Source organism: Heliconius melpomene, chromosome 15 (genome assembly GCF_056956725.1).
Source record: "Heliconius melpomene rosina isolate 202511_hmr_F chromosome 15, ASM5695672v1, whole genome shotgun sequence".
Classification (NCBI taxonomy): domain Eukaryota; kingdom Metazoa; phylum Arthropoda; class Insecta; order Lepidoptera; family Nymphalidae; genus Heliconius; species Heliconius melpomene.
The window spans coordinates 4,863,268-4,885,783 of record NC_140403.1 but is presented as its reverse complement, the minus strand read 5'-3'; the positions used below and the strand labels follow the sequence as shown (position 1 = coordinate 4,885,783).

General features: G+C 31.7%; 3 protein-coding genes across 3 annotated transcripts; 2 read left to right on the top strand and 1 right to left on the bottom strand.

The window, feature by feature from the left end:
* Position 1: 1 nt before the first annotated feature.
* Positions 2-4,646, top strand: LOC146531408 (dopaminechrome tautomerase-like). The gene is made up of 4 exons (XM_085198156.1): positions 2-141; positions 1,749-1,906; positions 2,102-2,280; positions 3,666-4,646. Exons 2-4 carry the CDS (start codon positions 1,749-1,751, stop codon positions 4,580-4,582), a joined length of 1,254 nt encoding a protein of 417 aa, XP_085054282.1. The 5' UTR covers positions 2-141; the 3' UTR covers positions 4,583-4,646.
* LOC146531407 (uncharacterized) lies at positions 4,640-8,450 on the bottom strand. Its single transcript, XM_085198157.1, has 5 exons — positions 8,325-8,450; positions 7,241-7,387; positions 6,414-6,610; positions 5,706-5,864; positions 4,640-5,621 (listed from the first exon to the last, which is right to left on the bottom strand). Exons 1-5 carry the CDS (start codon positions 8,448-8,450, stop codon positions 4,748-4,750), a joined length of 1,503 nt encoding a protein of 500 aa, XP_085054283.1. The 3' UTR covers positions 4,640-4,747.
* An 852-nt stretch (positions 8,451-9,302) lies between these two features.
* LOC146531406 (uncharacterized) lies at positions 9,303-22,247 on the top strand. The gene is made up of 5 exons (XM_085198256.1): positions 9,303-9,481; positions 18,092-18,349; positions 18,697-18,773; positions 19,216-19,381; positions 21,203-22,247. The coding sequence occupies exons 2-5, from the start codon at positions 18,163-18,165 to the stop codon at positions 21,301-21,303; spliced, it is 531 nt and encodes a 176-aa protein (XP_085054382.1). The 5' UTR covers positions 9,303-9,481; positions 18,092-18,162; the 3' UTR covers positions 21,304-22,247.
* Positions 22,248-22,516: the final 269 nt, after the last annotated feature.

Sequence of the window (22,516 nt, the reverse complement as noted above, 5' to 3'; positions counted from 1 at the left end):
TTGCTCTACATATAACTTTACATAATCAAGGCTCGTGCGTTTCGGTGGAGTCTCATTATATTTCCAAACATACAGACGAAAAGACGTCATATTATTAAATCAGTTAACAACCTGCACTCATGAAACAATCATCTTAGCAAGGTAAGGTCATGTCAACTATTAACTAACAAAGGATTCTAAATACTAAAGTTAGAATTATAATTTATTATAGAATTTTATAGTGCTGCTAACTTACTTTACTAGGTTTTAGATACTAAAAATAATATTAATGTAGCCATATTTATTTGTTTTGTTAATATATTTATTTAATCGGTAAATTATTTATCTATTATTACTGAAATATTATATCAGTTCTTATATTTTGTTATGCTTTTTTCATAATTAGTAAGAAGTGTGAATAAGTGTTAAATTTACAAAGAAGTGAATGAAAAATAGTTTATAATATAAACTATTCTTTACTTACTTTTTAATCTATTGGAAAGAATATAACAATAGTAACTAAATATCTTTAAAAGTAACAATTTCCTTATTTCTTGGTTCACCAAAAAAATCTGACATGATATGAATATGTTTTGGATTCCACGAACAAATTTTATTTCACGCCTATATCAAAAAAACAAATTAATGTATAAACGCAATGTTTAAATATCAAAGTTCAAGTTGATAGATAATTATTTGTAATTTATACTCTAATTTAAAAAGGGTGTGGTCGTGCAGCACTCGTGTATTACCTTGGTTTTTTTTTACAATTTCCTTTATGTTCACGCAATGATACTCGTTTCATTATTTTACATTAAAAAAGTATGTAGTAGCGAGTATGTTTGCAATATTTTTGCTTTTAATATTTTTTGAATAAATAAAAATACATGACATATTTTTGTTAAATTAATAAAATCCATCAAAATCCACGTATTTTGCATGTAGTGAAAAAAAATATAAAATTATTCTTCCAAGTGGTATTCGAATCGAATACATACAAATGTAGATCATTTGAATAAGATATATCTACTACTGTTTAAAAATATATATATATAAAAGGGAGAAAAGTAAAGTAAAATAATTTATTTATACAAAAAATATTTTATTAATTTTATTTAAAAAAAAACTTAAGCCCGAGACACTTAGTAAAATATCTACTTAATAGGTTTATAATTTGCTTCTTTAAGCATCATATCTTCCATATATAATTTAATGAGTTAATACTTTGATAGTTTCAACGTAACAAATTAGGCAACAGAACATTTTTCTTTGAATTTCTTCACAACATTTCTTCACAACATATTTTCAAACAACAGTCACTTTAAAACCATGTAATGCACACCAGATATTTTAAAATATAAATCAGGTTTATAAATTACGTATTCCATTCAAGCAAACTTAATCGTAGCGAAAATTAACGTGGTACGCCCACCACGTTTACATAATTTGAAAGTAGTTCCAATAAATAACTTAAATATTTTATTAATTATCTGTGTATAGTTTGCAGAAATTATATATTTTTTTATTTTTTGCATCATGTTGTATTCCACATACAGCAGGGTAGGCATAGGGAATTAAAATACTCCGTTCCCCATTTTCCCGGCAAATTCTGGGGGTATTGGGAGTTGAGTGCCGGGACTAAACCTCTACACCAGAGCGGAGAAATATTTCAGTTCCTCGAATAGGAATAGAACCCACAACCTGTCGCATTTACAGTAACGCGCTTGTGCCTCTTACATTTACATAAATACTTATGTTTCCAATTACAGATGTTACTAAGGCTAGTCTGCATAGCAGTGGCTTTGGCAACGAGCGACAGTTTTAACTCGTTTCCCCAAAGAAATGCTATAGAAACTTTGTATAGGTGGAAACAAATTGATTATGTCTTTCCTTCACCACAAAGCAGACGGCTCGCTATACAAAAAGGGTAAGCATATACAAAAAAATAATACCTTAAAAAAATTGTTCCTTATATGAATCAATTTTAACCGATAGCTTCCGTCGGTTTATAATTGCTCAATTAAATATTACATAAATTATAAACTAAAAATTAATTATATAGTATATTCGTCTACATTAATTAATTAGATATTACCTAATATTATATAATTTTCAATTTTAGAGAATTCAACCAGATCAACGTTATTCCGCTAGGAATAGAGAGATGGCAGGATCGTGTTTTTGTAAGCACCCCTCGATGGAAGAAAGGCGTCCCGGCTACCTTATCATCATTGCCAGTGGCGTCCCAAGAAGAATCTCCGTTATTGGCACCATATCCTAGTTGGGATTGGCATAATGGAGGTGAATATATTATTTTGCTGTTCTTTTATACTCTCTGTTATAAAGAATTATATAGGGGAATAGTTAAAATTGAGGCCAGTCGTGGCACAAAGGCACAGGTGTGTGACTGAAAACGCGACTGGTTGTGGATTTGAACCCCACTCAAGTAAAAGAAATATTTATTTAAATTCATGTTTTCATTTCTTGGTTATGGTGCTTATTCAGAGCGCGGCGTTGAGTTACGCCACTCAAAACGCAATGTCACTAAAGTTCGGCGGAAAATGGAGAACAGGGTGTATTAACACTAGGTTCCCTCTGTTTACCCAGCTGTGTGGGTAGTTCTCGCATAAATTGAGTCACATCGATCATTAATATATTAATTGTCAATGGTCATACATATTATGACCAGTATAAACCTGAATAATTACGAACAGTAGCTTGGCCTTGATGTTGTTATCTATATATATAAAAGGACTTGTCCTCACTGACTGAGGTAAGACGCGCGCACAGCCGTAACCGCTGATAGTAGAAACGTTAAATTTGGACGGAAGTTTACTTTCGTTATCTGGACATCCACTAAGAAGGGATTTTAAAAAATTTTAACCTTAAAGGGGTGAAATGGGGGTTCAAAGTTTGTATGGAAAAAAAATAAAATCGGCACCGATCTTTATAAAATTTGAAATTTAGATTTTTAAAAGTATTTAACTGAACACGTGTTTCATCGTTTTCTGGAATTCTCCCCATAAGGGTACAAATAAGGGGTTGAAAGTTTGTATGAAAAAATCTTTAAATCACCACTGATTGGCTCAGGCGAAGCTGCGCGCATCCGCTAGTAGTTAAATAAAATCAAAAGTCGATTTAATAGAAATTACTAGTATTTTTTATTAATAACAACCTTTTTGTAAAATATACATTATTTTTTTCTTTTTTTTATTGTATTATATTATTAGATACTTAGTAGGTACGAATGTGTTATCTGTACATAATATGAATTAGATAATATCATTATTATTCAAAATAATTGTGTCTGTCTGTCTAATAGTCTTCAATGCCACAAGTTGCATTATTACTTGTGGCATAGAAAAAAAATTTTAATTTTTTTAATTAAAAAAATAATAATTAATGGTAAGTCCATTTATGTTTAAATGAAGTTTAATATTATTTAATTCCGGAAAAATATGTGTGTACCACGAATTATGCATACGGATATATAATTATGTATATCAATAAAAAATAAAAAATAATATGATACCATTAAGCAATATTAGATTTCTGTTACCTAATATATTATATTATACTTTTTATATAATGCACGTAAATAAAATGTCGGTTTCTTTTTAATAAGGAAGTAAATTTATTTTAATATAATATGAAATATATGTTTTAATTTATAATTTATTCAACAGATAATTGTACGGGATTTACATCTATCTACAGAATGAGTATTGACGATTGCGGTGTCATGTGGGTGCTTGATTCGGGGCAGGTGGAAGCTTTTGAAACAGCTCGTCAGCTGTGCCCACCAACGCTTTTCGCTATCAGCCTTGCAACAGACACTGTCGTAGGCCGTTTTCCAATTCCCAGCGAGTACGTTCTACAAAATTCTCTAATCACTAATCTCGTAGTCGACTCACGGGACGCTCAATGCCGAGACCTGCACGTGTACATTGCTGATGCGTGGAGATTTGGATTGATTGTGTTTAGAGATTCTGACACATCCTTCTGGAGGTTTAATCATTATTCATTTTATCCAGAACCATTATTATCTAATTACACACTACACGGACTAAATTACCAATGGTCAGACGGTCTGTTTGGCATGTCTCTAGGTCAGTATCAGCTCGGAGATCGACCACTCTATTATCATTCCATGTCAAGTTCTTTGGAATTTGTGGTGAAAACTTCAGTTATCCGCGACCCTTCGCGCGTTAATAATGCCGTTGATGAATTTAAACTCCTCGGTGACAGCCGCGGTTTGAGAGGACAGGTATCCGCTGCTGCGATCGACCGCAATGGGGTCATGTTGTTTAATCTGATCTCCCAAGACAGTATCGGTTGCTGGGATACAAGAAAAGAATATAAACTTCACAATTTAAGAATTGTTGCGCAGAATAATGAAACACTCGTATTCCCTAATGACTTGCGAATTGACCATGAGGTACCTCAACTCGGATGGATAATAACAAACAGATTGCCTATGTATCAATTTAATTTGATTGACCCCAATGAGTATAATTACAGAGTTATGTTTATAGATCCTAATGCTGCTATAGAAGGTACAGTTTGTCAACCATTTGAAAATGATCATGGATATTATTTATAGTATTTTATTATCAAGAAGTAAATGAATCATTATGTTACAAAATAAAATAAATATATAATATGAATAGCTGTTTTATTACAAATCTCACTGAATCATATTATAGTATTTTTTTCACATTTTTTAATATTTCCTAGTAAATTTAGGTTGTTTGTTTGTAATTCCTTTTCATGATTTAGTTTGTTTATTTCGCTTCGAAATTTTAGTTTTATCTGCGCCCAATTCCCTGTTGTTGTTTTCAGTAGAAGGCAACTCAGAGCAAGCTGCACGTATTTTCATTCTGTTAATTATGCTTTCGACACTCTCTTCGGAATTATCTTTTAATGATTTTGGTTCTTTACTCTTAATATTCAAATTTTCTATTTCTGCATCTTTTTCAAATTTTGTTACATCTTCGTATGAGTGGATTAGATTTTTATTAGACGATTTTGACATTTCCTTATTACTGCTTCTTACGATATCTTTATTCTCGTCCAATAAGAAAACTGATTCAAACGAAACCTCCTTTGTCTCTACTGAATGCGCACTTTGGTTACTTTCAACTATAGCACTGCTTGCCATTGATTCATGTACGGGACTTAGTTGACCCACTAAACCAGATGGCTTTTTCATAAATATTTGTGGATAATCACGTAAATAGGATGCCATCCTTCCTTTACTACTTGCAACGAGTGGGGGAGTTTCTGATACTTCAGTTGTTATGCATTCTATTTTACTTGGTTCAGGTAGAGCACCGCGTGAAGGAGAATTTAAAAATCTTACAGCATCGACATTAGTCTCTTTTAACGAAACGCCTATTCTCAACAGCATCAATACAATCTGTTCTAAAATACGATCCGTATCACGAGGTACTGTGACCTCACTACCGAACCAGTCCTCATATCTATCTGTATCAGATATTGTTTTGGTAGAAACCATAGGCATCGTGTAAATATCCCCAACGGACTGGACGTCCTCGCTGCTTGAATGTGATGAACTTTTATACGTTTCATCTACTTTCATTATAGGTTTTGAACCGTTAACCGAGGTCTGTTCACAATAACTGCAAGTATAAACTAATATTAATAATAATCTTTCATTTCAATTCAAAAACTAAGGGTCTACTCTTTAGTTAAATTAATTTTACAGGCTGGCCATTAGCTTTTTCCGAACTTGGTCTTCACCCAGCAATGTTTTTGTCCGTCGTCTTCTTACAGCTAATTCCAGACCATAATCTAGATCTTGTGATGGTAATACTGCTGGGAACCTCTTGAAGCCAGATGCCACTTTCAAAAAGTGATAGTATCTATAAAGAAAACTGTGTCAAGCTATCACAAATGTTACTTTAAAAAGTCAAACTTATTAATTAATGTATAAATAGCATTATGCGTATTATATACGTAAATGGTTTTACGTCATCGTAAGAATCATAGTATACGATCATGTTTATTCCTACGTAAAATGTTAGTGATTCACGCATTATGATTGTGTAAGCTACAAGTTTGTTAACAGTTTATTTAGAACTAAAAGTTAATATTAAAATAGTTGTGAAAAATTCCTTTACATTTTCATTGTAATAGTTTATTTCTTCTATTTTTTCCTTCACGCTGTATGTAGAGGGAACCTAGGAACCTGGTGTTAAGATACTTCCGTTCCCCGCTTTCCATCGAATTCTGGAGGCAATATGTGTCCTCTCAACCAGAACGAGCATATAAAAATATTAAAGATTTCATTTCTGGGAGTGGGAATGGAACCCATAACCCGTCACGTTTACAGCCCCACGCTTTTGCCTCGGCATCACGAATGGCCTCAAGGCATATTTCTTTGGCATACAAAACTTGTGTTATTATCTAACCCAAAAATAAGCTTCCACATGTAAAAAGCCGGCATGATAGAGACCAATTTTATAATAACGAATTTAATGCATGGCGGTCGAGCCGGTCCCAATAATACACATGTTCCAAGTCCCAAAGCCAAGCTAGTGAGTTCACATAGTAAATTCCTAATAGCAGCTAGTAGGAGCCACGGCAACACTAGTGTAGGTCGTTCCTCCTATATAACAATAATAAATATTTTAGTTAAGCATCAAATATCATCGAATAGTGTTGGATTTCTTCTAATACATTATTGGTGGCGTAAAGGCACAAAGGTGTGACTGTAACGCGATGGTTATGGGTTCGATGTCCACTCGAGGAAATATTAACATTCATATTTTTATATGCTCATTCTGCTAGTGAGATAAAAAACGGCACTGAATTCCGCCATTCGACACACAATCCCTCCAGAATTCGGCAGAAGATGGGAAATGGAAGTATCTCAACACTAGGTTTTATCATTTACTAATATTTTCATAGAGCCCTGGCACCAAGGCAAAAGCTCGGCATTGAATTGTTTTTATTACTACAAGACTAATATCTGTAACAAACCAAGTCCTACCTAACGTATAGTACCTGACAAATAATATCTTAGATCAGCTTTAATTTCTCTCATTGCTGCCACATGTTGATATGATATGCTCTAATTCTTCGGAATGCTATCATAATAAAGGGATCGATAAACGACATACTATATAATAATAATATTACATAACATTAATAGTATTTATATATTATATATAATATTACATAACATAAATAGTATTTACAAATAATATTTCTGGAAAAGTTAGCGTCAAAGACTAACCAAAAACACTGGGTAAAGTAATACAATATATGCCGCCAAGTAGACGTACACTGTGAAACACTGCACTAGCATTAAACCACATATCATAGTTCTTACGAACCGTTGCACATGCAGCGATAGTTCTACTGGCATTTGCATTTGCCATACCTAAAAGATGAATAGTTAAAAAAACATTAAATCAATTTCACGTTCTATCGCGCGCGCTACAGAGTAGGTAGAGAGAGAGAGAGAGAGAGAGTGTTAAGAGTCTCAGTTCCCTATTTTCTGCCGAATTCTGGAGGCATTGCATGTTGAGTTGCGGAACTCAACACCGCGCTTTGCCTCGACACTAGAGCGAAGAAGTGAAAATATTAAATATTTCTTTTTAAGTGAGAATCGAAGCCACAACCTGTCGCGTTTCCAATTACAAGCTTGTGCCTCTGCTACTACAAATATCGATATTTCGAAAATAATATATCTATTTAGAAATCGATTAGTCCAAATGTCAATTCAATAATTTTAATAAAAATCCTAAATTAGTAGTAATATTAATTATAAATGTGAAAGTTTGTGAGGATGGTTGTTTTTGCTACTTTCACGCGAAAACTACCGAACGGATTTAAAATATACTTTTAAATTATATAGTTTATACATCAGAATAACACATAGGCTACAATTTATAAAAAGACTTTTATAATTCGCTATTTTATATTCGCTATAATAAATCAATAGGTTTAAGCGGGCGAAGCCACTTTTGGGCCGCTAGGTACGCATTCTGTCTGAGTAACTACAATGACGAATTAAAAAAATATCATAATTATGTTTACTAGGTTTTACCTGAGGCTCGGCGCCCGAGGTCTAATAAGAATAATTAAGAATCACGCATGACACACGACACGCTGACCGCAGGTACGGGGGCTAATTCGAAACGATTAATTTCATATAATCATAATAGGTTTATTATTAATAATTATAGGCATTTTTATTCAAATCGAAACAGTTCCTGACATTAGAGTGCTAAACATACATACAATCTCTACAGCTTTATATATATAGCATAACAATAGTATCTACAGTCTAGTATTATATAAGGTATATAAAGCACCTGTTTAAGATTAGCGTTTACTTTAAATAGGGTGGCATCAAATATTGTTCTCATAAGACCAAGTAGAGTCCACAGGCAGGCTTCAGATTGTATGGACAATCCTATATAAGATAGGATATTTATCATTGTATTTTGTGAGAACTAAAAAGGTATATTTTTATAATTTTTTTAGGTTTTTATGAACGATTTTAAAAACAAACATTTAATGTCAAAAGTGACATATTATATTTTTAAGCCGTCGCGTAGTAATATCTATGATTACGTAGAAAGTTTTGAAACAAATCTAATTATATTTTAATAAGTTTTTCCATAAATATTTTTTAGTGGTTATATTTTTTATTCTTTGTAATATAATTATATTTTTAAAGGAAATTCGTTAATCAGCACCTAGATCGGTGAACATGACAGTATTCCCACTGTTATATCCTTTTCTTAAAACAGCTTAAAATTATTTTTAGATCAATATTTTAACACAAATTATAAAGAAAATTCGAACTACATCTGTTATTATGTTAAGTAATTAGGTAAAAAATTTACTTCTATACAAGTAGGAATGTAGGTAACATAATATACGATACACATTTAATGTTCATTAATTCTTTCATTTAGTCATCAGGTCATCAAAACATCATTATTACGAACATTTCTCCAAATGCGATCTCATTACCTTATAAGGTAATCATATAAAAATTCCCAGTTGACATATGACTTTTAATTTGTTATCATCCATAGCATACAACAGGGTAGGCAGAGGGAACCTAGTGTTAAGATACTCCGTTCCTTACTTTCCACCGAATTCCGTTGCAATACGTGTTGAGTTGCGAAACTCAACACCGCGCTTTACCTCGACACCAGAGCGAAGAAATGAAAATATACATTTAAATAAATATTAATGTCTACAATAAAAAAATATAACAATAATGCCTTAAGTCCACAAAGCTGCGACAATATAATCGTCATAGTACGTCATTCTTGCGCTGGCTAAACTCGTCAGATGATCTCAGGCTGGCGAGAGTATCGCGCGGCTTCGTTCCCGACTTCGTGCCCTAATAATAATCGTGCCTTGAAACAGTGCCTTATTTACATTATTAATAGTAAATATTAGTAGAATACTGTGATAATAGTGCTAAAACGTGAACTTCGGTTTAAACATTCAGGTAATAATATCTATATTATTAATAGCAGTAGTTTAATCGTTGTTGTGATTATAAGAAAATGTGTATGTGGAAAGACCTTGATTTTGTTTTAGAATATATAATGTGGGTTACGTCCTTGCCTTGAGCGAGTCGCGGGTTATTTTAGTTTTCACAGTTCCTTTAATTATTTTAAGAATACTTTTAATAATAAAAATATTACATTTTTGTATTTATATATAAATATTCAGATTTAAACCTTCATATTTCTTCATGGTACTTTAGTTTGTATATTGTATTTTATATTTAATATGTGAAGACAAACAGCTCTATGTCGAGCGTCGAGTTCCTCGTAAACTGTCCTCGTAATTATATCAACAAATGATAAATGTATATGATAATTTTATTCTAGTAATACCTACATAATACGTATGTGTTTAATAAATATAGAAAATTTTACTTAACATAATTTGAATAATTATTGATAATAAAAGAGTCTAAAATTCAATTATAATTATTAAAAAATAATTATTAATTTGTATTCTCGTGTACTATCGCTCAGTTTTTAATATTGCAATTATTTAGAAATAATATATTATCTGTGAAAGAAATCTACTCCACATTTGATTTTATTATATCAATCAATTAAAAAGTACTAAAGGCATATTTTTAGAAAATTACCAAATAATAAAAAAACTGTCTCTATAAAGTAATAAAAAAAAGATATTAAACACTATTTAAAAACTCACTAAATAAATATTTTGTATACGTCTTTCACTAACGGTATTATCGATTTGTTATTAGATGAGCACAGCTATCAGAATTCGAGACAAAAATATTTTTTCGTGGGCCGACCCCATCACTATCGATGTGGGAGATCGGAATCGCCCACGTCATTGCCGTAACTGTTTACAAATTACTTGCCACAAATAAACAACCAGTGGTTAGTGGTTAGTGGTTACCACGACTATTGTAGCATCCGCAATTGATACTTAACTAAAAAGCTATTTGGAACCTTATTTACATAAATATTTCATATTTTTATACATTCAACTAATAGGTAGATAGAGGAAACCTGGGAACCTAGTGTTAAGACATTCCGTTCTTAATGAGACACGTTCTTAATGAGACACCACGATTCCCCACTTTACACCGATTATTTGAGGCATTTTTTGAGTGGCGGAATTGAACGCCGCATTCTTATAAAAACGCCAAAAGCATTTAAAGGTACTTAATTAATTCACAAATAATACTGAGTATTAGCTAAAAACTTCCGCTATTCATTACAGTATAATCTAGTTTTTTTGTTATTTTCTATGAAGTCATACCACTAGTTGCGAGTATATGGCGGTTCAAACGGTATCACATGTGGTATGGAATCCGACTTACATATACGTGAGAACATGTCTGTTTACGTCTGTCCATAGACGGCGTGTCCAGATAAGGATGTGCAAATATCACTAGCCGTTTATCCACGATATCCCTAGCTTTCTAATTTTCTACTTTCTATAGCGGTTACTGTCTTTGGATCATACAGCCAAAACGAAATACTTGGTATTTTATGTACCATTTTTATAGCACGTTAGGCAGAGGGAACCTAGGAACCTCCGTTCCCATTAAGCCAATTCGGTTCCCTATTATTAATTATTCCTCATATATTATTACTGAAACGCCGTTAGTAACAATATGATTCACGAATTTCGAAACTCTACTTGTTAATTTTTAGTACCCATACCAGATTGTTAGTGTTACCGCCCTTTGTTTTCTAATTGACGGACTCATTACTTAAATTAGAGTATCTCTAAAATGAATCAAAGACGTGTTGTTGTGATAGGAGAAAACTATAAAAGTTCTATTTGTCGGCCGTTGACCTTAAAATAACTTTTAGTATTATTACCAATAATAGAAACGATATTCATATTAAATAAGATAAGGCAAAATTAGAATATTCCACTCGTTACTGTTAAGGTCGAGGTCAGTCGACAAGAGCCCAAACATGTCATCCGACAAGTGATGGATTCGACTCCTAATCGAGGAAATAAAATATTTAATATTTTCATTTTCGTTCTGGTGTAGAGGCAAAGTGCGGTGATGCGGAGTGTCTTAACACTAGAGTCTCTGCCTACCCTAGCTATATTCGGGATACAACATGAAGCTAAAAAAACTTGTTGTTATTTCAGACTAAATTTTAAATTAAATTATATTTCATTACAAACAAAAAATATTACAAGCCTACTATAAATTGTGATATTCAGTACGTCTCTAAAAATAAACGATGTATCAATGAACCCGCATCCTGACCCTCAAATGTTGCTTCTCAAGGGACTTCTCAATTCTGGGCCTTTACATGACTCAGTGCCTTTAGGTATAGGATTACACACCGCAGTACTTCAGAATGATGTCATTATTTAAACCAAAATGTTCTGAACAGGTTATAAAATATTTAACAGACATTTTATATTGCTGTCGACTATTGTATATTAACACGTGTTCGACCAAAGCAATCTATACCTTTTTTCCTCTAATCGTAATGTCGTATATTTTAATTAGAAATTAAGCATTTTTATTAAGTTGTCTTGTTTATAAACAAGACAAATCTTATTAACTTTGTTCTCGGAAAATATTCCATCTTTGACTAACAAGAGAATATTTACATTTGCAAAACAAACTCATGCCACACCATACATGGACTACAGTTACGAACACGTGTGTGTTTACAAGAAAAAAGCCTTTGTCTAGAAAAATCGTTTTTTTTTACCTTATTATATATATCCCTCGTATATCCGAACCCAGTGTTAAGGCACTTCGTTCCCCACTTTCCACGTGTTGAGCGGTGGAACTTAACGCCGCGCTTATCGTATAATTACTGTCAACTACAAACTAAAAAAAATATTGAATATTAAAGAAACAAGACCCAAATATCCAGAATCAATTGGAAAATTAGCATTAATGGTTGCGGACCCAATTAAAGTAGGGACATACCGGAAAAAGGGGTTTAAGCATAATCGAACGTAACTAGTGGTTGGCCTTGTTCTCCAGTCAATGTAGATCCGAGGTCCACGACATACGAATGTACGTATATGGTTTTCGCGATACGGCAAGGCGGTGAGACTTTCAATGTCAACGCCTTACGTTATCTTGTTGAGGTGATGACGACAGACAGACATGCTAATGACTCAAATAATTGTATATAAAATACAATAAAATGGTAATATGTCATAGAATTATTCACAGAAATAATACTTGTATTAGCTATTTAAAATTAAAGGTAATGCTAAAATGTAGGTTTTTTTTTTCAATGATAATAGAGTAATGCCAAATCAATAATCACGATTTGTTTGTGAAAATAAAAATAGTTTGCTTTTATCGTGGAAAAATACGATTGATCTTCCACATTCAATCTCACCTTCCAAAGATACCTTAAATAAATGCTGAAAATGTAAATTATTTATCAGGCACTAACAAGATATCTGCATATAAAACAAATGTAAACTTTTGTTAGACATAAAAATACATGTTTTAATTGTAATTTAAATAAAAGTATTAAAAAAAATGTATAAAAAAATAAAAGTATTAATTTTTTCATGAACACATACCCACATGGTCTTGTCATATGATGTCACAGCTGCGGTCGCGCTGGCCTCGCGATTATGTCACACAAACAAAACAACAGAAAAACTTATAGGTATCACCTTTACTCGGAAACTTTACATGGTCAACTTCATATTAATTTAGATGTTATTAATTACATTAAATAATCATAATACAAGCGAATTTATTCTCAGTATTTTGCTTGCTTGCTTTTTTTTAGGGAGACCTAGGGGAACCTGGGACCTTAGTGTTAAGGCACTCCATTCCCATTAAGACAATTCGTTTTAAACTCTCCGCCGAATTCTGGAGGAATTACGTGTTGACATGCGGCACTCAACGCCGCAATTATTTTATTTGAAAAATTATAGTACATAGGTTAAAAATCAAGAAATTTTAGAGAATATTTTAAATTTTATAATGACTACACAAAAAAACCGTATACTGATAGTAGGGTATGAACAAGGCCAGTGTTAATGAATGACACGACGGACGGAAAGAGATATACTAAGAGAGAGATATATTGATTAAATAACCCATTTATCTCGCTTATATTACTACAATCCTAACTGACATAAAAAAACTAAATCCTAAGAATAACTGTACTAATAAACTTACCAAATAATAATTTAAATAGGTTAATGAAAGTCCTCTATGAAATGGTTTTATTTAGAACGTATTATAAATAAATTATTACTAAAATCATATATGTATGTTCGCTGTAAAGGGTTGATTGTATGTAAAGTCGATTTACCGACAATAATTTTTCATATAAGAGAAGATTATTATTTCGTTTCGTAAGAATCGTATTTGTTGGTTACTGAATTATATATATTTTTTTGTATAATTTCAATTATTGTCGATAAATTAACGTTAATTCATGTTTTAATTTACTTTACCTACATTAAACAAATTAATTACAAGTAAAGTTTTTATTAAATTACAAGTAACAATAAATGGATAGATGCGTCACAAGCGAATACTTCTCCGATCGTGTCTCTCTATCGTTTGTTCCCTCTCTCGCTTGCACGCTCGGCTCGGGCGGAACGTGACAATGAGTCATACTTTCTCGTGCGTGCAACCGACGTTCATCGTTATATAAGACGTTATCACGTCAACAAATATTATTATATTTAATTAGGTGACTGTAAGTAATATACACCCAAACCGAACATTTAGTACGACCGCAAGTAATCTTAATTTCTATGTGTAACGCGATACGTGTGAGACACAAAGAGATTACATGCACAGAATCTCTGAGAACTGGCTCTTAATACTGATCTTAATATTTATAAATTATAACTAAGTATTACATGGATAACTAAGAGGTTTCAGGCCAGTTGTAGTTCGATTCTCTCTCGAAGAAATGAATATTTAATATTTTCATTTTCTTCGCTCTGGTGTCGAGGCAGAGACATTTTATACGGAATTCTGGAGGCATTGTGTTTTGAGTGGCGTAACTCAACACCGCGCATTGCCTCGACACCAGAACGAAGAAATGAAAATATACATTTGAATAAAACAAATTAATATTCAAATAGCGGCTATTCAAGTTTTAATATCTTCCAATGGCAATGACATAATACTAAAATATTCGAGGAACCGTGCGTATGTATAACCTTCAAATCGGCTAACTTTAGGACGAACACACATCACTAGTATATTTTGCCAAGAGCTAAAAAAAGTATTTGTTATGATGCTGAGCGCGTGAAACAGCAATCTTCTTATATTTATTTACAATTTGAATAAATTTAAACATTTATAAGATGTAGTACTGTACCCAGATGGAAAACATTTACTTATTAATATTTTAATATTATTTTATAATTCAAATTTGAGGCCAGTCGTGGTGCAGCACAAGCGTGGATCTGCAGGGTGTGGGTTTGATTTCTTCGTTATAGTAGTATCCGCTACGCAACACGTTAGTAGTAGGTAATACCTTCAGAATTCAACGGAAAATTCGAGTAGCAGGCATAATACTGGATGAAGCAAATATAATATCAACAGTTTCAATTCAAATAATCTTAGCTATTCTATATTATATAGGCCATTTAGATCCTATCTAGATGACAGACCTCGTTGTTCTAAGTGGAATATAACAGGCGACACCTACTTACAAGACGCTCTCGTAATGGAAGACCAGTTTATCTCACTCGCTAGTTGATGGAGTACCAGCTACTGTGCACAATCATTACTAAGTCTAAATTGAACTCTTGTTATTCTAATAGCGTTTTAAGTTGTTATTGTATATGTTTCATAAGGTGTCATGGTTGGTATGGCAATGTATACTTATTTTTGTTTATAGATATTGTAGCAATCTTGGTGACGGATCACTATTTTTCTCTGCCAAATATCAGTTTATAAGAATTAAGCAGTGTATCCAAGTGCCAATCTATCTAAGATATCTCTAGTAAATATTAAACATTTAGGGGAACGGAGTGTTTTAACACCAGGCTCTGAACCCTGCTATACAGTGTAAGTTAAAAATAAATCTATAGCCAAATATTAATGTAAGCTATATATAGGCAAATTTAATATCTTATAACGTAATAGGAAACGCGAGCCTAGTACTATTATGGTTATCAAGTGTTACGCATTAATCCCACAAACAAAGGCACTCTATATTTGTAAGTATCTACATACATATACTCGTACGTAGGCCGCGCCCGAAATGGCACGCTCTAATTAAGTAAGCTTATATAGCTTATATATTAACAACTAGTGATTAGTTTGCGGCTTCGCCCGCTAATGTCACGGAAGAATTAGTAGTTTTATATTTTAGTACTTGAAAATAAAATAATGGTTATAGCCACAAGATCTGGGTGGGGGTGGGTGCATGAAGTCTGGCACGTGAGAACTCACAATGCAAATAAAGGAAAAAAAAATATAGGCAAACAGTCATTACAAACTTATATTTGTAGTTCATTTCAAACAAAATGAGTGCGTACGCCCGCAAAGTTAAGATAGTCAACTTTTATAAGTTAGGATTGTACCTAAAATTGGTACGAAACTCTCGCCAACGGAGGGCGATTCCGACTCGCACTTGACCATTTTTTTATTTTACGTATAATTCATTACATATTTGAATTTCAAATGCATACGTGTTATATTATACATTTATTAAAACAAGGAGTCGTTAACTGATTGTAAACTTGCTCATGCATGTAGGTATTATGTTGAAACAACGATAATTACAAGCCACATACCATACATATTTTATTTTTATTGTTCGGAAGAGTGAACCCATTTTTTATTTTCAAATATACATTTTATTAAAAGCCACTGGTTTTAATACTTTAAGAAGAAGATATAAACAGAACTCTATTATAAAATTCTCTAAACAGAACTCGATATACTATTTATTGCAGCGTTAAAGCCACTCAACACGCAAAACCTCCAGAATTTGGCGGAAAGTGGGAAGCGGAGAGCCTTATCACTAACTCCTTCTACCTACCCTGCTACAAGCGTGAAAAAAAATATTTATATAATTTCTATAACAAATATATCAAATTACTGAACAAAATTGTGTTTGACTGAAATAAATCAAAAACATGGAATGGAAAGCCCAAGGTTACCTAATGGGTTGTAAAAGGTTAGGCGCGGCAAAAGCGATTCTATAGCTTGATATTTGCAGAAAGTTATCTGCAACCAGGTCAGGTCAATGTCAGGACGGCTATCGGGCCACCGGGGACAAACCCTGATTGTTATTTCCTTCCTTCTCGGTTTACTTTCAATATATTATAGTGTTTTAAAGAAATTTTCTAAATATTTATTTTTTGTAATCTCGATTATGTTTTTTAAAGTTTTAAATAAACATACATAATATTGTTTAAATTAAAAAAAAAACAGCTTCATAAGCTAGGCCTAGTACGGCGCCTGTATACCTACTTTCTGAAAATTGCATGTTGGGATTGCGTATTGTATAAATAGTTAGACTAAATTAGAAAAATATTTAAACTGTGGCAGTAACCACAATGTCTTAAAAAAACATAAATAACTGCACACTATCATTATAGGTTTCAATACAATTCAAAGGGATTTAGGTCGATTTATTTTCAAATATGAGTTGCTATCTCTTGTAAATCAATTTCTCGTTCAAGTTTATTGAACAGCAATTATAGAAAATACATTAAAATTTCCCAACAACAACACTTACTACGAGTAATGATAATGGTGGTACCATTTCTTCCCGAATTAGATGCATTAGCTAACGTCTATTCTGTTTAGCCTCTTAGTCTATTGGTTTTTTTAGCTTCACGCAAAAACCTGGTAACCTGGGAACGTAGTGTTAATACACTCCGTTCCTATTAAGACTGTTTAATCTAGTTTTTGTAATAAATTAGACTAAGTAATCTAATATGTTATATACAATATATATTTTTAAGTATATAGTGTACATATTACATACATCGTAAGCAAAAGCCATTAAAATTCTACGTAGGTGTACATTAAGTTTCTCTTAATGTCATAGTAATAAAAAGTGTTTTTTTGTTGCGAAAGAAATCGTTATTATATAATCAAACCTTGTATTTAGCAATCAACTATTAAATGACAAGATTATAATCTAATATATTTTAATAATAAAGCTTGAATCCACCAAATTCTATTTTCTCTCGTGTCCGGGGTGATCTGTCTCATTATTCTCGTCATACTTTAATTAGGTCAATATGCCGTCCAATAACAAATTAAACCTATAATGTATATAAGCTGAAAATATCTACTCTACGTTGATATCGTCGCGCCTGTTTTAGAAAACAGTATGTCGAAACCACCACCAGCTAGACACTGGCGCCAACATTATTTTCTCTTTTTAGCAAATTTAGTATGTTCACACGTGATGACGTTCTCGATGAGGCCAGTCTTTACACAGGTTATTGTAGGTGACAGGTTGTGAGTTCGATTCCCACTCGAGGAAATAAAATATTTAATATTTTCATTTATTTCTTTGGTGAGGTGTCCAGGCAAAGCTCGCCGTTGAGTTCCACCATTCAATTCGCTTATTAAAGCTTTAATTAAATAATTAATTTATATTCTCTTTTTTCTCAGAAACCATGAGTCGGTGATTAAAGAAACGACTGTCTAAAATATTTATGAGGAATAAATAATAAGAGAGAAAAATGAAGAGGTTACAAAAGTGTTGTTGCTTGGCCTCCACGCGGACTGGCACTATCATAACCGCAATTCTTGGTATAATACTGTCGATAGTTACAATAATAACAGTTTGGGTGATAGACAGACACTATGTCTCCTTCAGGACGTTCATCTTCGCTGAGGATTTCGATAAGAAGCTTTCGGATATGGAGAGTGAGTATATATTATATATAACTATTCTACAGTTATATGCCGCGCGCAGGAGAGTAGGCAGAGGGAACCTAATGTTAAGACACTTCATTCTCCATTTTTCGCAGAATTCTAGAGGCATTGCGTGTGGCGTAACTCAACGCCGTGCAATGCTTCAACCAGAACGAAAAAGTGAAAATATTAAGCATTTCATTTTATCGAGTGGGAATCGAACACAAGACCTATTGCGTTTACAGTATGTACATATTCATAAAGGTTCCCTACAACTCCCTCCCATAAACCCTAAGCACTATAATAACATTAATTATATTTTTCAGTGGAATATATACAAATGTATATTTTCTTTTCAGTTCCTAGGATAATAGTGACGGTCAATTTGTGTTTTACTATATTAATATGTTTACTTCTCATCGTTGCCGTTTTGAAGGTAGGTGGTATATCTAAATACATATTTTTTTACTTTTCTATTATAAGCTCTTTCAAATATTTTTTATTTAAAAAACATTTAATTTTTCATTAATGCTTACCAGACGTCGTTCTCGGTAAGTTAAATTTAATATTTCGTTTTTTTAAATATTTTTAAACATTTTGTGAATAATACTACTAGTAGTGAAGTCAATATGTAATAAAGAGATTATATTACTTTTTCTTAATGTGAACGGAGTGTTTTTAAACTAGGTCCCCAGGTTCCGTCTGTGTACGCTGTTATATGCGGGATAAGGCGTGAAGATTAAAAAAAAGTTTATTAATTGTCTTCCGATTGACCTACAATTCTAAAATTGAAGAAAATCCGTCTCGTACTTGACTAGTTTTTATATACATTGTGTTTATAATGACTGTAAAAAATACAAATTATATTATGTTTACAGAGACGCTCGTGGCTGATGCTGCCTTGGGTGGTGCTTGGAATAGTTCTCGCCATTGGACTGTTGATAAGCATACTGCACACCTCCATCACATATTACCTAGATGATAAAATAAAGGACCATAATATCCTGGCCACTTGCGTCCTTATTGGGGGTTTAATTTATTTGTGTAAGTTCCATTTTTATTTCCATATTAATATGAGATGAATGTAAAATTAGGTACCTTAGAATAGGTATAAAACATACCTAGTTCCAATTTAGGAAAATTATTGACTAAATTCACAAAGTGAAATGAAATAAGTTTTAATAAAACACTCTTTAGAAAACATATAAAAATTTGAATATAGCAAGATTTTATAAATTATGAATGAATAATATTCAAAAAAAACATAATTAAAAAAATTAGGCCAAGAAAGTTTAATAAAGTAAGACTAAGGTATTATATATACCTACGTAGGTATCTCACTTTATTGCTTAAGCTGCTTTAAAGATATCTTTGTGTTTAACCACAATGATTCTTTAAACTGTAATTGAGTTTCCTTTCTGACTCACCCGACCTTTATTTATTTTGAATTAAATCGTAGAGTTAATCGTCATTGTTGAGTTGAGTAATTCATTCATAGAAAATAAATTTAAATTATACGCGAGAAGCAAAAATATACATTTACTAGGATTGTTTAGAAAAATACTAGAATGGAGTTCGCGTTTAGAAAAATAAAAATTATGAAATTTGGAAGACGAGAATTCCACTTTATTTGCATATAACTGCTGTATAAAGTTAAGGTAGCGTTGCCTGTACTCTATTCTGAGAGCCGTATAGGCATAAGACTTACAGGTGCAGAACGTTCCCACCCTAGAAAAGATTGGTAAAAAACTTTCCCCGAAAAACTTTAAAAAAACAACATTTACATAAACAAAATCTGTTCAAAGGTAAAGTCCACCTGCCTGCAGTTGATTTTTAAACTTCAATAGCATTTTAATACGAATAAATTATAGAGCACAGTTATTGCAAACATTTTACATTAAAATGTTACGTTTCGTTATCGGTAATATAAAGAATATTTAAAATTGTTATGTTACTATGAAATTACGAATACCAGTTTATATATAAATACTAGCGGCCCGCTCGCGGTTTCACCCACGTGAACTATGTTATTATTAATTTCTGTCTCCATGACTACGTCCTAGCGACGTCTATGCAAAATTTGAGACTCCTAGCATTTGTAGTAACGAAGTTTCATACAAACTTTCGACCCCAAAAACAACCCCTTAGAAGTCGAATATTACAAATTCCCGTCTTAGCGAGCACCTACGTCCTATAAGTAACTCCTATGCAAAATTTGAGATTCCTAGCACATGTAGTTTCTGAGATTTCGTGATGAGTGAGTGACCTTTCGATTTTATATATATAGATGTATTAGGGCGCCAAAAATATTTATAAGGAAACACATTCAGCCGAGATAATGGAGCGTAGGTTGAAAGATAATAGGCGTAAAATTAAATTTGGTTGATCTCATGGTATGCCAATTATTCTTAAATAGATTTCTGTCGGCGTGAACTCTATAGTTCAAATGACAACGGAACACAAAGACAAGTGGAAATTCATACTAATATTATAAATGTGAATGTAAGTCTGGTTGTTACGCTTTCACGCCAGAACTACTCAACGGATTATCATGAAACATATTCTTACATATTCTTAAAGGTATTAGAAAGGACGTAGGATGTTATTTATTTTAAAAATATTATTATAATTTGGTTATAATATAAAAATGAATTTAAATGAGTTAGGCCACGTTTGCATCTAGTAATTAATAAAAATATTGATATTGCTCGCACTATGCATACTAGGACTTATGGCTAGAAGCGTTTGATTGTTTCGCTATTAGCAGTTATTTACATAAAAAACACAATGTTTCTCTTTTTAATGACTTGATATGGTGTCTTTTTTATTAGTATAAAAAATATATAAAATATTGTATTTTTACAGGTATATATGTCTACTTATGGGTAGTTGTGTTTAGTCACTACCTCGATGTGCGTGACGAAGAAGAACGAGGCCGGTACAGAAAAGCTCCATACAAACGATAATTATAAAAATTAGTTCTTATTTTAATAGATACAAATATAAAGTGCCTTACGTAATTGTCAATAAAATAATACTCTAATATAAAATGAATCTTTATTCAATTACATAATGTGGAAAGCGATTATAAATTTTTTAGAGCATTAAATCGATTCCGATTTACGATTTTTATAATAATAATTTATACTTCCCTGTTAATGAAGTAAGTCATTATATGTTGATTTATTATTGTACATTAGATAATATATTATTAATTTAGTAATATTAATAAGTTAATAATTAAAAAGCAACTTTTTTTAATAAAATAATTTAATGAATGTTCGTGAGTGTTCATAACTGTTTTTATTTGTTGGATATTGTAAATTAAACCATACGAAAGAGTGGAAGCAATCTGAACAAAAAATATTAAAAACCAATAAAAATTAACAAAATATGTTAAGTACAAACTATTTAAAGAATTAATAAATAAAATAACAAATCGTATATAGATATTTTTGTATGGAATATTTCGATTATTTTAACTTCTAAGTAGTCTATAAAGAAATATAATTGAATAAAACAAATATGTCATTGAAGTTAAAATAATTTATACGACTTTATTTTTTAAATAAATGAATTGCAGATAGATTTAAATTTAATGTTTACTTTATTTTCAATATTATTTATTCCAACGCAACATTTCCAATATTTTGAAGTAGAACTAGTTAAAAGTTCAATTATATACCAAAAATCAATTAGTTTTGTATTAAACAGTAGTTAAAAAAATATTGAAAAATTCAAAAACTGAATAGGTTTTAGTATAAGTTACCACACTCTGTTTAGGTAAACACGTGTATTATATTAAAATATAATAACTTATTTTAATAAAATACTATTTAGTTCGTCGTCGTACTATTTAGTATGTCTCATGTAAAGCATTTTACAAAATAAATCATATTGTTTTACGTAATTGGTTTGTACAGCGTTTTATTGTTTGTCATTGTCTCATTTTCCATATTATCCTGCAAATTGATCACGTAGACAATTCCTTAGTGATTTCATAATTAAATCCCAACTTCATGATTTTTTTATAATTTTAAAAAATATTTTCTAATAAATTTTTCTTTTTTTTGTCAATTGTTACTTTTTTTCGTCATTCTATGACCTACATCCTTAATTATAGTTCTAATACGCTTTAATTTAACTTCATTATTTAAATTAAACAGAATCTATTCATAT